The 15,270-nt window shown below is 47.8% G+C and overlaps 1 protein-coding gene across 1 annotated transcript in view; it reads left to right on the top strand.

The window, feature by feature from the left end:
* LOC117354964 (zinc finger protein 479-like) overlaps window positions 1–15,270 on the top strand; it is a 108,466-nt gene that overhangs the window by 65,229 nt on the left and 27,967 nt on the right. The window contains exons 5-6 of the mRNA XM_033932923.1: window positions 12,575–12,687; window positions 13,424–13,543. Of these exons, the coding sequence (XP_033788814.1) occupies window positions 12,575–12,687; window positions 13,424–13,543 (233 nt within the window). The remainder of the gene's footprint in view (window positions 1–12,574; window positions 12,688–13,423; window positions 13,544–15,270) is intronic.

Raw genomic sequence — 15,270 nt, forward strand, 5'->3', positions numbered from 1 at the left:
GGTAGGAGAATGGCTGGAAAGATAAGAACATAATGACCGTCAAGCCCAGTAGCCCATTCTCACCTGGACAAAACCCTTACAGCTGATGAGACATTGGCAAGGAATAACCAGCAGGGGTCAGTCTCCTCCCCCCTTCTCTAGAGCAGAACTTACAGGCTGACTTGGCTCTTCCCCTCCCTCTTTAAAGTCTCCTCCCCCATCCCAGGATTATTCTGACCAATAAGTGCCAGAATGAGCTAAAACTCCTCCCCCCTCTCAGTGTTAGTGGGCAGATCCCTTTAACTACACCAGCTCTTTTCTGACCAATCAGCACTGAAAGGGGTGGAGCCGAGTAGAAAACACCAGGACCCGGATGCTGCAAAGGATTCCCTCCCAGTAAGACTCTTAAAGCAGCCTCAGGGGCACAGAAACTTCTCTGCAAACGCCTTCGTATTCTAATGAGCTTTCCTTGTGACGCACGAAAGAGAACGCCCCGCCCCCATCTGCCATGAAATGCTTCCTGCGCTGGGTGTTGTACAGTACTCGCGTCTCTCGATCAGTGTGAAGCCCCGCCTCCCCTTTGTGACCTCATCAGCCTACGCCCAACAGGAAACGCTCATCAGAGCTCCGAATCTCACTTCCTGTCCTTTTGTTCCTTCTTCCGACACTGCAAGAAACAAACCCTCAGCCAGAGAAAGAGCCCCACCTGCATTTCTAATCCTGAAAACTACAAAAGCAGAGGGGGAAAAAATGTCTGCAGGAGCTTCTGCCCAGGTGGGAGAGACCCCCCCCAACTTCTGACTTGGGACCCTGAGCAGAGCTGGGGCTGAGGAAAGACACTTTGGGACCCCCCTGAGGGGAAGGAGAGAGATCAGGAGTCTCAAAGGGAGATTTTGGCTGTAACTGGTTTTTCCTGCTATAGTCCTGCTTTGGGACTGTCAATTATGTGGCTGCAAATTATATACACAGAGAAATCTCTTCCTCTGCTCTAATGAGAGCTCTCCTGAAATCTAACCCTCCTCTGGGGTTGTGTTACAAATATGTCCCTCTGTAATGCTCAGCCCCAGCATTGGGAGGTCTCCTGAAATGTAACCCTGTTCTGGGACTCTGTGTTATGTAATTGCAAATTATGTATACCCGGCATAATTTCCTCCTCCCCAATGAGCGCCAGCCCTGGGAGGCCTCTTTCTGAAAGTGCTGAGTGTGTTTCTGATTTGTATTTCAGATGCAGGTGACATTTGAGGAGGTCGCTGTCTCTTTCTCCCAGGAGGAGTGGGAATATTTAGATGAAGAGCAGAAGGAGCTCTACAAGGAGGTGATGAAGGAGAATTATCAGATCCTGATTTCTCTAGGTAAGAGATAAATTTACATGTTTATTAGCAGTAGTGGGCCATTATTATAAGGACAGTTTTAATTACTGTATAGAATTATACAAGATATACAATGCACTCTGTTATTCAATACAATGCCATTCTTACTGTAATGCCAGTTATTCAATATTATCAGTTGTACAGAAAGAGAATGTTGTCGCATGGGCGATCCTGACAGTTTATTGCAGGGGTATGGAACTCCAGTCCTCGAGAGCCGTATTCCAGTTGGGTTTTCAGGATTCCACAAATGATTATGCATGATATCTATTTGCAAGCACAGCTTTCAATGCATATTCACTGGAGAAATCCTGAAAACCTGACTGGAATATGGCTCTCGAGGACCAAAGTTCCCTACCCCTGGTTTATTGTATAGAAATGTTTTCAGTTTCCTTCCGAATTTTAGGATGAGAAATGATGGGGATTATATGAGGAGTGGAAACTGGTGAAAGGAAAATGAAAATTAAATTTAGGTTGGAGTGTGGTTTTTTCTAAGTGGTATTAAACAGAAGGCTGGGGGAGAGGAGGGAAGGGGAGAAATAGGAGGTCAAGAGCTCTTTCAGGATGAATCATACAGCTGGACACTAGAAGAAACAGCACTGCCCAGTGGATTTCTGGACGCAGGCTGGATTGCCAATGACTAGAATTGGGGGTAGGCCGTAGAGAGCCACAGTCTGTCATGTTGGAGTATTGCAACAGAGGTTAGGTGGGTAGTGGGGGAGGATTTAGAGGATTAGTGGTGGGGGGTTGAATTGTATTAGTAACTTAGGCCTCCTTTTACTAAAGCTTGGCGTCCACTATGTGTGCCACGTGGCCCAGAGGTATAAAACAGGACACTCAACATTTAGCGTGTGCTAAGCTTTAATAAAAGGACCTCGTGGTTGTATTTATGAACTGTTTGTATACTGTTCTTGATATACAAATGTGAATAAACATGAAAAAAAAATGACCTCCAGAAAACACAAAAATGTGTCCGATACCAATGAACAGAAATCAGACACCTCTATGGGAATTTAAGGAAAGACATCGCTCCCACAGCTAAAATACGAGAGCTAAGCTGTGGGAATATTATCAGATGGAGATTGTAAGAAAGCAGAGGGGACCTGTGTATCGGGCATTATAAAACATCCTGACTTTCCCCCTCAGCATCCCGTAGAATCTTCTTATCAGGCAACTAATACAGTTTGGAAATTGCAATGAACTCACTATCTGAAAACCCTAACATTTCAAGAAAATATTTTTTAATCAGCTCCATAGGTAAAAGCAGCCTCGTCTAGGGAAAGTTAAAAATCCGCAGATCTTGGATCTTAATTGGTCTTTGTTACCAGACTTTTATTTGAGCTCCACCAAGTCCTTGTACAATCCCACCTTATTCCTGGACAGGTGGGTTGTGTATCCATAGTCGCCAGAAGACTTATAGGAAGCCTCAATTATTCAGTCTTCAGCCCCTCCCCTCTTACCTTAGGACTGCCTCCAGGGAAACCAGTTCTCTTCCTATAAGCCAGACAGAGGAAGCTTGTCTTTCCTCCTTGTGTTTATTTTTTTCTTAAAATCAGTGTTTTCTTCATGAGTCGCACCTTAGTGCTGCAGAGATTCTCCACAGGGGATGCCTCTGACTGCAGGAGATCACAGATTTTGTGGAAAATCAGTTTCCAGGGGGTTGGCTACACTGCAGTGCACCCCTTGAAAGGCCTGCCCCTTCAATTCAGGGCTCAGGGACATTTCCCTTGGGAGCTTGCTCACCCTAGGTTCATCAACTAGTGGGTCTGAGCACAGGCTGAGTGATTCAGTGGAGGTGCACCCGGGATCGGAGCCCACTGCATCCCTCCGCAAGGTCACGTCCATGCTGGTGTCCAGTGGAGGCAGGGGTCCTCGGTTATTGATGCTGGACTGGAGGGGCAGTCAGAAGATCAGAAGTCTGTTTGCACACTTGAGGCAGAGGATCTCCCTGTGGGCTATTTTGCTTCCTTCCATGCAGTCTCCCAGCACCTCATGGCACACAGTGAGTACAGCCCGTTATCCCAGAACAAGCAGGCAGCATATTCTCAACATGTGGGTGACGTCATCCACAGAACCCCGTAGCGGAGAGCCTCGCAATCAACTTGCTTGTTGAACTTCAAAGTTCACGAGTGCCACACCGCGTTTGCGCGAGTGCCTTCCCACCCGAGTTAGGGTGCGCGTCTTCTCAGAATCTCAGTTCTTGTTTTTCCGTGGAGCTGAGAAGCACCTGTTTCTAGCTCTGCCCAGTTGTTCGTTGCCTTCTCACACCACGGCTTTGTTTCTTTCTTTCTTACTTTTCCTTTCAAGTCGCTGTGTGGCGCATGTAAAAAAACAAACAAACAAAAAATCCCTTTGTTTCTTTCTTCCGTTGACCGGCTTGTGCTGCGGCCCTAGCCGTGAGTCTTCGTTTTGGCTGCGGCTGTTTTCTTTAATTTCCCGGCTTGTTCTGAGATTCAAACGCTGTAGTCACTGTAACCGTGCGGTTTTTTTCTCACTGACCTACACCATTCGTGTCTTAACTACTTAGGACCCGACCACTGTCCTAAGTCCGGCGCAACTTTTCAGAAACGGACTCAAGACTTGTTGGGTCCACATTCACTTAACTTTTCAGGGTCATGAAACCGTCTACTGAAAAGGCCCCGTCCTCGACCCCGTCAGCGGCCTCGTTGGTCCAAAATGCTGCAATCCGTCTCAATCCAGAATGGGACATCGGGCGTTTTGTGTTTCCAGGCACCACTTGCACATGTAGTACCTACCTGTTTGCCTTCCCCTCCCTGAAGGGCTGTGTCTACAAGAGATTCCTTGATAGAACACTGTCATTCCAAGCTGGCAAATGGAATAAATGTCTAACCACCGTCATTTCAAGTGTATCCTCCTACCAATCCTTCAGGAAATCAATTAAAACCTATCTCTTTGATAAATTTCTCTGACCCCTCCCTACCTTGTTACATCACTGAAATACTTGCTGTACCTCTGACATATTTCCGGTTATACCCAACCTCTCTCGCCCCACTAATGTAATTGAAATGTGTTTGACAATACTTCCTGTAACATCGCTGTATATGTACAGTCTCTTCCTCTGTAAACTGCTCTGAACTGCTTGTGGTATTGCGGTATACAAAATAAAGTTGTTATTATTATTATTCTTCATTTATGGCCTCAAGAAATCAGACCATGTAAGCCCATATTTCAGAAAACTACACTGGCTGCCTGTGGAAGCAAGGGTCATTTTTAAGTTTGCTTGCCTTTGCTTCAAAACCATGACAGGCTCATCCCCAACCTATCTGTCCCACCAATTTGAATTCCCAGGCACAACTAATACACGCAGTATCTACTTGTTCGCTTTTCCATCCCTTAAGGGCTGCACCTACAAGAGATACCTCGACAGAACACTATCTTTCTAAGCAGGCAAATGGAATATATGTTTAACCAACTTCATCTCAAACGCACACTTGTACCAAACGTTCAAAAAATCAATAAAAACCTATCTCTTTGACAAATTTCTCTGACCCCCACCTCAACCTGATGTACTCCCAATACACTTCCAGATAAACCTGACTAAACTTAGCAAGCCAATGTAAATTTTGAAAGTTCGCTGTAATGTCGCTGTCTGTATACCATCTCTTCCCTTGTAAACCACTTAGAACTGTTTGTGGTATGGCGGTATATAAAAATAAAGTTATTATCATCATTCATCACATGGAGCATTTGTCTCAATCAGGCCTCGAATCAACATCCATTCGAGTCCATCTCAGTGCAATTGCTACTTGTCATCAGCTTTTAGCGTGGAAACCTTTATCCGCTCATCCTGTGGTTTCCAGGTTTATGAATGGTTTGTCAATGTCAAACCACCTCTTGAACCTCCTCCAGTGATTTGGGATCTCATTGTTGTTCTTCTTCGACTGATGCAGCCTCCATTTCAACCAATGTCTTCGGCTCATCTCAACTACCTCACTGAGACAGTGTTTTTTTCTCATTGCTCTCGCGTCTGCTCGCAGAGTCAGTGAGCTCCACGCTCTAGTTGCAGATCCACCTTTCACTGTTTTCCATCATGGCAAGGTGGTCCTTCGTACACATCAACAATTCTTACCAAAAGTAATTTCAGAATTTCATATCCTCCAATCCATTCTCCTTCCAGTGTTTTTTTTCCAAAGCCTCATTCTCATACTGGAGATTCAGCTCTTTCTACTCTGGACTGTCAGCGTGCTTTGGCCTTCTACTTGCAAAGGACTAAGCCACGGAGATCTTTTCTTCAACTATTTCTCTCCTTTGAGCCAAACAAGTTGAGACATCCAGTTGCTAAGCAAACCATCTCCAACTGGATCGCTCTGCAGAGTCGAGTTCCAACCCATAAATTTAGAGCCATGGCGGCCTCAGTAGTTTTCCTTAAATCTACTCCTATTGAGGAACTCTGCAAAGCTGCCACTTCTTCCTCGGTTCATATATTCCCCTCTCATTATGGTCTGGATGCTTTCTCCAGAAGAGCTGTCCTTTTTGGCCAGGCAATTTTACAAATTTGTTCTTCTAAATTGGCAACACTCCCACCATCCCATTCTGGTTAGCTTGGAGATCACCCATATGTTGAGAATATGCTGCCTGCTTGTCCTGGAATAAACTACAGTTACTTACGTAACAGTTGTTATCAAGGGACAGCAGGCAGCTATTCTCACAACCCACCCACCTCCCCGGATTGGCTTCTTAGCCAGCTAGCTGAACTGAGGAGATGCTGAGGAGACACGCGCCCTAACTCGGGCGGTAAGGCACTCGCACATGCGAGGTATGTCACTCGCGAACTTTGAAGTTCTACAAGCAAGTTGCTTGCGAGGCTCTCCGCTATGGTGCTCCGTGGATAACATCACCTATCTGTTGAGAATATATGCCTGCTGTCCCTGGATAACAACTGTTACAGTAAGTAACTGTACTATTCAGAGAGTTGGGAGTCTCCAAAAGTGGGTTTTGGACATTTTGAGAGTGAGATGTAGTACTCCCACCCCTAAAATCCTAAAATCGCTGCTTTTTGGGGGGGATTACTGTGCTTTTTCTGAGCTATTTTCTCATGAAAATTGCACGGCAGCCATCTAGGATTTTTTTCTGTATTTGAATTTAAAGATTTTTTATGCCCTTACAAGCTTAGTTTTGGCAAGATAACCACTCATATGGACTACGCAGGGCGGGGCACTTCTAATTCATAGCTTATTTGGGGTGGATGGTTGTCCAGTGAGGGACCATGTTCATGTGTGCTGCGGCATGGGAGGGAGGTGATTTTTCATCAGACAAAGTCACCTCGACCCCAGAAGGGGGTCCTGATGCCATTCCTGACATGGAGGTATCCGAAAAAGTAAAAATTGGACCCCAAGGCAGCACACTTGTGGCTTCTGCTATACATAGCCAGTGTCTGTGCCACCTTGCAGGACATAGGTATGGAACTTGGTCTTCCCATGGCTTCTCCGTCTTTTGCTCCGTTGTTTGATGCTGATGCCATTGATGCCTTTTGTTATACAGGCTGGTATTTCTACTGCGGGGGACACTGCCACTCTTGTGCATCTCCATGATCAGGATCTTGGTGAGGATCCTGCCGTGCGGCGGATTTTTCCAGCCCACACACCTGGTTGATATGATCTCGTAATCTCTTCAGGAATTGAAGTTGGCCTGTGACCATTCCAACATGGCGTCCTGTTCTCTCATGAGTGACAAGAAGCCACAGGCTGTTTCTTTTCTGGACTATCCTGATTTTGTCAAGATGTTCACAGACATCTGGGAAGTGTTGGAGAGTTCCCTGAACAGCGCCAAGGCCATGTCCAGACTTTATCAAATGGTGGCCACCTTCAACTAACGTCTCCAAAGATGGCTTCTTCGGTGGTATAGGTCAGTAAGCGCCCTTCTATGCCCAGTGATGGTGGCGCCCTGTTCAAGGATACATAGAACATTAGGGTAGATTTTGTCCTCAAGCACCTCTCCAACTCGGCAGTGGCCAGGCTTAAGACAACAGTGGCCTCTTCCTTTGTGGTCAGAGCTTGTCATTCTAAGCTCCGCCATAATCCGGATTAGAGAATGATAAGGGGAAAAAATCTGTCTCCGTCACTGCACCGTCCCCGGCCCACCATCCCCTTCACCGCCCCATCACTGTCACTGCCATCCCATTCACTGCCCCGTTACCGTCACTGCAGCATCCTTACAAGCCTCAGTACTGCAATATTTAGCTTATTCCTTCCTTATAAATCAAAGTTCTGGCTGCTGAACTGGAGAAAGAGATGTTCAATTGGCAGGGCTTTGTTTATAAATTTTTATCAACACAAATAATATACTACTTTATCCTGAAGCAAAAAAGAAATAGAATTTTTTTTTTGTTCTACCTTTATTGTCTGGTTTCTGCTTTCCTCATCTTCTCATTCAATTCCTTCCATCCACTGTCTCTCTTCTCTCTGCATCTTCCATTTGCTCTGTTACTTTGCCTCTCCCTTTCTCCCCCCTTCCAAATTGGTCTGGCAACAATCTTCTGCCCTATGCTCCCCCCATAGTCTGGTATCTGTCTTCTTCCCTGCCAGCATCTTCTCCCCACTCTCTCTTCCCCATTTCCTTTCAGCGTCTTTCTGCCCCCTCTGTCTTCCCATGTGCTTTCAGCGTCCTTCTCCTCCCCCCTCTGTCTTCCCCATGTGCTTTCAACATCCTTCTCCCCATTCTGTCTTCCCCATGTCCTTTCAGCGTCCTTCTCCCCCCTCTGTCTTCCCCGTGTCCTTTCAGCGTCCTTTTCCCTCTCTGTCTTCCCCGTGTCCTTTCAGCGTCCTTCTCCCCCCCCCCGTCTTCCCCGAGTCCTTTCAGCGTCCTTCTCTCCATTCTGTCTTCCACATGTGCTTTCAGCGTCCTTCTACCCCCTTCTGTCTTCCCCATGTGCTTTCAGTGTCCTTCTCCCCCCTCTGTCTTCCCCACGTGCCTTCAGCGTCCTTCTCTCCATTCTGTCTTCCCCATGTGCTTTCAGCGTCCTTCTCCCCATTCTGTCTTTCCCATATGCTTTCAGCATCCTTCTCCCCACTCTGTTTTACCCATTTCCCTTCAGCGTTTTTTCCTCTCCACCCCACATTTCCTCCTCCTTGCCCCTTACCTTTGTGGCACTTTCACCCCCCTCACCCCCCGGGCCCGGTCCGACAAACCTCTCTGCCCTTTACCTGTGGCCGGCAATATCTAAACTACCTTCTTACAGCAGCAGGAGCGTAGTAGTTGCATATGGCTGCCGTAAAGGTCGTTTCTGATGAAACTTCCGGTTGCGTCAGAGATGACCTTTACAGCAGCCACACACAGCTTCGACGCTCCGGCTGCTGTAAAAAGGCAGTATAGACTCGTGGCCACAAAGGTAAGGGGCAGGGAGGGAGAAAGGGAGCTGTTTCAACTCAGCGGCGGCAGTAAGGAGGGAGGGAGCGTGATAGGTGACCGCACGTGTTCCCTCCCTTAACTGCGGGGACAAGGCCATTCACCACTCCATGGGGCGGTGAATGGCCTTATCTCCGTAGCCATGGTGAACACAGGTTTTTCCTCACCGTTTTGGCGGGTTACCTGCGGCTACCGGTGGGTAACAGCCACCGTGTTATTCTCTAATCCGGATACTATTGTGGTCCAGGATCTCGTTTTTCTGAAGTTTAGTATGGATTATATGTCAGATGCTCTGTACGACATTTTCAAGGTCTTCATTAAGCTCTCCACCTATTCCATTTCGGCACACAGGATGTTGTCGATCTAACAGTGGTCCGGGGACACCTCTACTAAGGTGACCCTAAGCATGTTACCCCTCAGAGGGCAATTGCTGTTCGGCAAAGGTGTGAATGACCTGATGGCAAGTGTGCAGGGTCACAAGCCCAAGGTCTTGCTGGATAATCAACTACGGTCTTCCAGGGGATCATGGCGCTCTAGTTTTCATCCCCCCAGATGCTTGTGTTAGTACTTTGGGGGAAGCAAAGGGCGGATCTCTGCCCCATCAGGCAGGCAAAGATTCGGGGGTTCACAGCATCAGCAGCCATCTGGGAGCTGTCCTGTGATGCCTCCCACGGATCAGACATCAGTTTCCAGAATTTCTAATGGATTGGCAGCCCGTTACTTCAGACAAGTGAGTCCTGGAGGTCCTCAGGGATGGCAACAAGCTGGAATTGTGTCATCCTCTGCATGGGTTTTTCCTGGATTCCGCTGCAGGGAGACCGGAAAAGTGGGCCAGGTAGTGGCCACAGTGCAGGGGCTGCTGGACATTGCGGCCATAGAGCACTTTCTGGAACCAGACTCTGGCTCCAACAGATGCTCAATTCTTTATAGTGCCAAAGAGGGGCTCTGAAGACTGGAGGCCAAACCTGGATCTCAAAACGGTCAATGCGGCTCTCATGGTGCCTTGTTTCTGGATGGATACGCTGCGCTCAGTTATCGCCTTGGTGGCTCCAGTGGAGTTACTAGCTTCCCTGGATCTGACAGAAGCCTATCTCCACATTCCGATCATTCCAGATCATAGAAAATACCTGCAATTCCATGTTTTACAGGAGCACAACCAATTTGTGGTGCTGCCCTTTGGGCTGGCGACTGCGCCTTGGATGTTCACCAAATGATGGTGGTAGTGCCTGCTCACCTAAAAACCTTAAGGGTTCTGGTTCACCCGTATCTCGATGATTGGCTCATTTGTGCCCTTTCCAAGGCCAAGGGGTATCAGGCGGTTCACCAGGTTGTACAACTGATTCAACACCTGGGTTGGGTGATCAATTTCCCAAATAGTCACCTTGAACCGACACAGGACTTGGAGCACCTGTGGATTCACTTCCACATGGGAGTCAGCAAAGTGTTCCTGCCGGCAGAGTGCCAGGAGAAGCTCCCTCAGCTCATCAGAGCTTTTCTGGCCACTTTGGCTCCAACGGCCTGGCAGTATATTGTAGGGATATTTCCGTATCCTACTACAATATCCAGGTATTTGTGTCCATGGTTGCAATGATGTACTTCCTTGATCCAGAGCTCACCTGTGCTTGCTGCAGAGCAACGTGATTACCCACTGGAGTTCGCAGCTGGATCCATTTCAGGTTTGCCTCCCATTGATGGCGCAGTCTCGGAAGGTGGTTGTGTCCACCTTCTCTGGCCATGAGGCTCCCTCTTCGGATCTCTGAGTGGATTATCCTGATGATGGATGCTAGCCTCTACAATTGTTGCGGGATGCCTGACCAACCTGGTTCAGGGTCGTTTGTCAGCCTCCAAGCAGAAGTGTCGATCATTCACTTGGATCTTCAGGCGATCAGGCTGGCTCGCTGCTTTAAGTGCTGCCTCTATATTCGAACTGTGAGGGTCTTCTCGGACATCACTGCGGTGGCTTACATCAATCAGGGGAGCACTTGAAGTGCGCCTCTGAGTGTGGAGGCCCAGCTTCTCTTCTGTTGGGCAGAAGCTCACTTTCTGGTGATATCAGCTGCCCACATAGCTGGAGTGGACAATGTCCAGGTATATTATCTCCGCTGGACCCTGGATCCTGGGGAATGGTCCCTGTCCCAGAGAACGTTCAGCTACATAGTGGAACATTGGAGTCATCCAACATTTGACCTCATGGTATCGGCGGGTCTCCAACCATCTGTTCGTTCTGGTGGGTCTGGCCCCCATTGAAGGCTACTATTTCCAGATGAATCTGTAGGGCCTCTGCTTCAGTTGCCCTGTATGACCTGGAATCTAAACCTGGTCCTCTTGTCTCTTAACTTGTCTGCCCATTGAGTCCCTAGACCATGCCTCCTTGATGGATATCTCGATCAAGATGGTTTTTCTGGTGGCCAGTTCACCAGGTGTCTGAGCTTCAGGCCCAGTCTTGCTGTGATCCTTTTCTTATGATCACTGATTGCGCAGTATTTCTGCTCATGGTTCCCTCGTTTCTTCCAAGGTGGTTTCAGCCTTTCACATCAACCATGAGGTTTGGCTCCCATCCTTTACCACCTCTGGGTCTCAGCAGCGGGACCGGGTATTGCGGTTCCTGGACGTGCACAGGGTTTTGTTGAGCTACCTGGAGGTCACAAACGATTTCCGGGTCTCCAACCATCTGTTCGTTCTGGTGTGTCTGGCCTGCATCGAAGGCTACTATTTCCAGATGGATGCGTAGGGCTATTTCACCTGTCTACACTGCAGCCAGCAAGAAGCCCCTCTTTCTATGTGGGCTCATTCTACTAGACCAACAAAAAGGCAAAAATGGTCAAGGGTTCCAAGAGTGTTAGAACAGCAAACACCACAAAAAGTTAAATAAACAACTAGCGTTGAATAAACAAACGCTTAAATGTGAATAACTTTAAGAATTTTGTGAAATTTAGGTACCCTCAGTGTGAGGGGTCAGCAACGGGAGCAATGCTCCAACGCTTCACGCAACAAGGTGGCGCCTAGAAGACCACCACATATTACAGGCACGTCCTTGTCTTGTGCTGAACCGTCGGCGATTTCTTTGGAGGAAATTTCCTGGGCTGCTATCTGGTCCTCACTACATACTTTCTCCAAGTTTTATAGGATCGATGTGGTAGCCAATCAGGATGCTGCTTTTGGTTTCTCCATTTTTGCAGCGGTCTCTTCAGTCCCACCCTGATTTTATGGGACCACTCTGTTACGTCCCACTTGTCCAGGAATAAAGTGGGATTGTACAAGAGTGAAAGATTAGGTTCTTACCTTTGCTAATCTTCTTTTTTGTAAATCTACAGTTTATTCCTGGAACTCGCCGAGGACATTGCTGATTTGCCGATTGTCTGCCTTGACCAATACTAATAAGCTGAATTTCTGACCAGCCTTTCAAAGTATGTCATCTTACTATGTTTAGCACTTTGCCCTGGGGTTTCTAGTTCTAGCGCCCCCCTTTCATGCAGGCTGTATCTCCCTATAGCTCTGTTTTTTATCATTCATATTGATAATGTTCATGATTTGTTTGTGTTCTAGTTTTGAGCAGAATAGACTTATTTGTCAGGGAGTTTCCCAATTCCCCTCCTCTTATCTTTCTCCTTTCCAGTGTGGCTGTCTGCTTTTGCAGCACTGGTTTCCCTGGAGGCAGTCCTAACTTAAGAGGGGAGGGGCTTCCTATAAGTTGTCTGGCAAGTATGGATAAACAAACTCACTTGTCCAGGAATAAAGTGTGGATTTACAAGAAAGAAGATTAGCAAAGGTAAGAACCTAATCTTTCATTGCAATCGCACCTGTGAGTCTAACTTAATAACAGAAAACTCAGCTTTAGACACTCTGAAATCAGGTTCTGCTAGCTTTACTGCAGACTCTTTGGAGAACACAGATACCTTGTCTATTAAAAATCTCTATAGCATCTACAAGTTACAGAGGCAGACGGGAGCCCAGGACAAAGTTATAGTAGATATTGGTAATATCCACACCAACAGATTATTAACATCTCAGGCTCTGATTGGTGATCATTTTTCATTTTGTATCTGATCTCTCATCTGCAATATTGGGGATAGGATACAGGCTGCAAAAAGATACCAAGAAATAACTCAATTAAAATGAAGATAATCTCTGAAATGCTGATTCTTTGCTGGAAAGGTTTCTCTGGAGATGGATGTGGGAAAATGATTTTGGCTTCCTGCCCTTTCTCTGAGCTCATATAAGTCTGAGCATGCTCAGTGTGTTTGTTTCCCCTTATTCCAGAAGTTCTGGGTGTGAAGAAGGAGACCTGCATGTCGTATAAGGGTTCAAGAAGTTAAGAACATAAGCCGTGCTTCTGCTGGGTCAGACCAGAGGTCCATCATGCCCAGCAGTCCACTCACGCGGCGGCCCATCAGGTCCAGGACCTGTATAGTAGCCCTCTATCTATACCCTTCCAACCCCTTATCCTTTAGAAAATTGTCCAATCCCTTCTTGAACTCCAATACCGTACCCTGTTCTATCACGCCCTCTGGAAGCGCGTTCCAGATGTCTACAACCCGTTGGGTGAAGAAGAACTTCCTAGCATTGGTTCTGAATCTGTCCCCCTTTTAAAGGTGATAATACATTGACCTATTTAGAGTAGATGAGTCATTTAAAGTTGAGTAAAGAGGGTTTACTTTGATAAGGTATAAAACTTTTGAGAAAATTAATTTAATGCAATTTTCTTACCCCAGCAACAGGTTCTCCAACTGTCACCCCTATGATTATATCCCACATCGAACAAGGAGAAGAGCCGTACATCAGGGGTGAGCCTGGATCAGAGGAAAGAGAAACTGGGAACAGCAGCTGCTCAGGTGAGTATAGTAATAAGAGGGACTGGGGTAAAAATGCCTTCTATAGACATTTTCTGTAGTGTAAGCACAGGGGGTTCTGCCCTTTTATAGATAAGGATCAGGTTGGACAGGGAAGGCGCAACGGAGGCCTAAGTCGCAGAGCGCCCCTTAGAAAATGAGCCACATCTGGATGATCTGCCAGTGATTCCTTTAGAGATGGAGGGCCCATACACGAAAGACCGGCACTCTGTACCCAGAACAAAGCTACCACTAGGCCCTTCTTCAGACCATCCTGCAGATCCACCTGTCTCAGGATGCAGCAGGTAGGAAGGCAGGTGTGAAAATAGCTGCCTGCTTGTCCTAGGATATTATAATATATTCTCTTTCTTCAGAGCTCTTCCCTCTAGTTCTATACAGTGTAGAGGTCTGCACGGGAACGGGGATCGCGGGGATCCCGCGGGTCCCGCGGGGATCCCGCGGGTTCCCCCCCTGGCCCACGGGACTCCCACGGGGACGCCCCCTGGCCCACGGGACTCCCACGGGGATGCCCCCCTGACCCACGGGACTCCCACGGGGACGCCCCCTTGCCCACGGGACTCCCACGGGGATGAAAACAACCTACCTAAATTCTGGCGATGCAAGCATGCAGATTACAAGTCTGGCGTCGTGTCGGGAAATAGCCATGTTGAGCAGTGAGCTCAGCACGTACACAGATGAAAGCCTTGCTTGCTGATTGGTCCGGCGGCCCCGCCCCACCGTGCCGCCGGACCAATCAGCAAGCAAGGCTTTCATCTGTGTACGTGCTGAGCTCACTGCTCAGCATGGCTATTTCCCGACGCGGGCATTAGGCTGTTTTTTGTCATTTCGGGTGGGGGATGGCAGCGGCAGCAGCAGCCTGAAAAAGAAATCATCCTGGCCGGGTTCGGTGTCATGCTCCGGAGCTTCTACAGCCTTCCTATCTCCCTCTCCCTTCTACCTGCGGCTCTCTTCGGCAACTCAGCAGCAGCTTCTGACGTCGGGGCGTACCCTCTGCGAGTCCCGCTTGTTTCAACTTCCTTTTTCCACAAAGGTGGGACTCGTAGAGGGAAGGCCTCGATGTCGGCAGCTTGTCTTGATCACCGCTGCTGACGAGTTGCTTAAGAGAGCCGCGGAGCAGGGGGGTGTTGCCAGGTGCAGGTAGAAGGGAGAGGGCCAGATGCAGGACTCGTGGGTGAGGGAGGAGAAGAGAGAGGGGAGAGAAACAAAAGGAAATATTTCATACTGGGTTGGGCCGGAGTGGAGGGAGGGTGGAAAGATTCTGGCTACAGGGTGCATTAACAAAGGAAAAGGGGGGAAAGCTGAAAATGGAGATAGTGACACAAAGAAGAGAAAGGGTAAGCAGGACCTTCTGAATAAGGATAGAGATACAGAGGGGACATGAAGAGGAGGTGAAATAGAGACATAGAAGTAATGCTGAAAAAGTGTGTGTGGGGGGGGGGGGAGATAAAGACATTGAAAGGGCAAATGGTGAATATGGGGTAAAGACAAGGACAGAGACAAATGAAGATTCTGAAAAAGTGGTGAGATAGGGATATAGGTGAGATGGACACAAAGAAGGGTGATGCTGGAAAATAGGTGGAATGGTAATTCTGACAGACACAGAAGGGAAATGCTGGATCAAGGAGAGATGGGGCTCAGGCTGGATGGAATGAGGAGAAATGCCTTGTTGGCCCGGAACTTCCTCTCCTACGTCAGAATTGACGTCAGGG

Source organism: Geotrypetes seraphini, chromosome 2 (genome assembly GCF_902459505.1).
Source record: "Geotrypetes seraphini chromosome 2, aGeoSer1.1, whole genome shotgun sequence".
Taxonomy (NCBI): domain Eukaryota; kingdom Metazoa; phylum Chordata; class Amphibia; order Gymnophiona; family Dermophiidae; genus Geotrypetes; species Geotrypetes seraphini.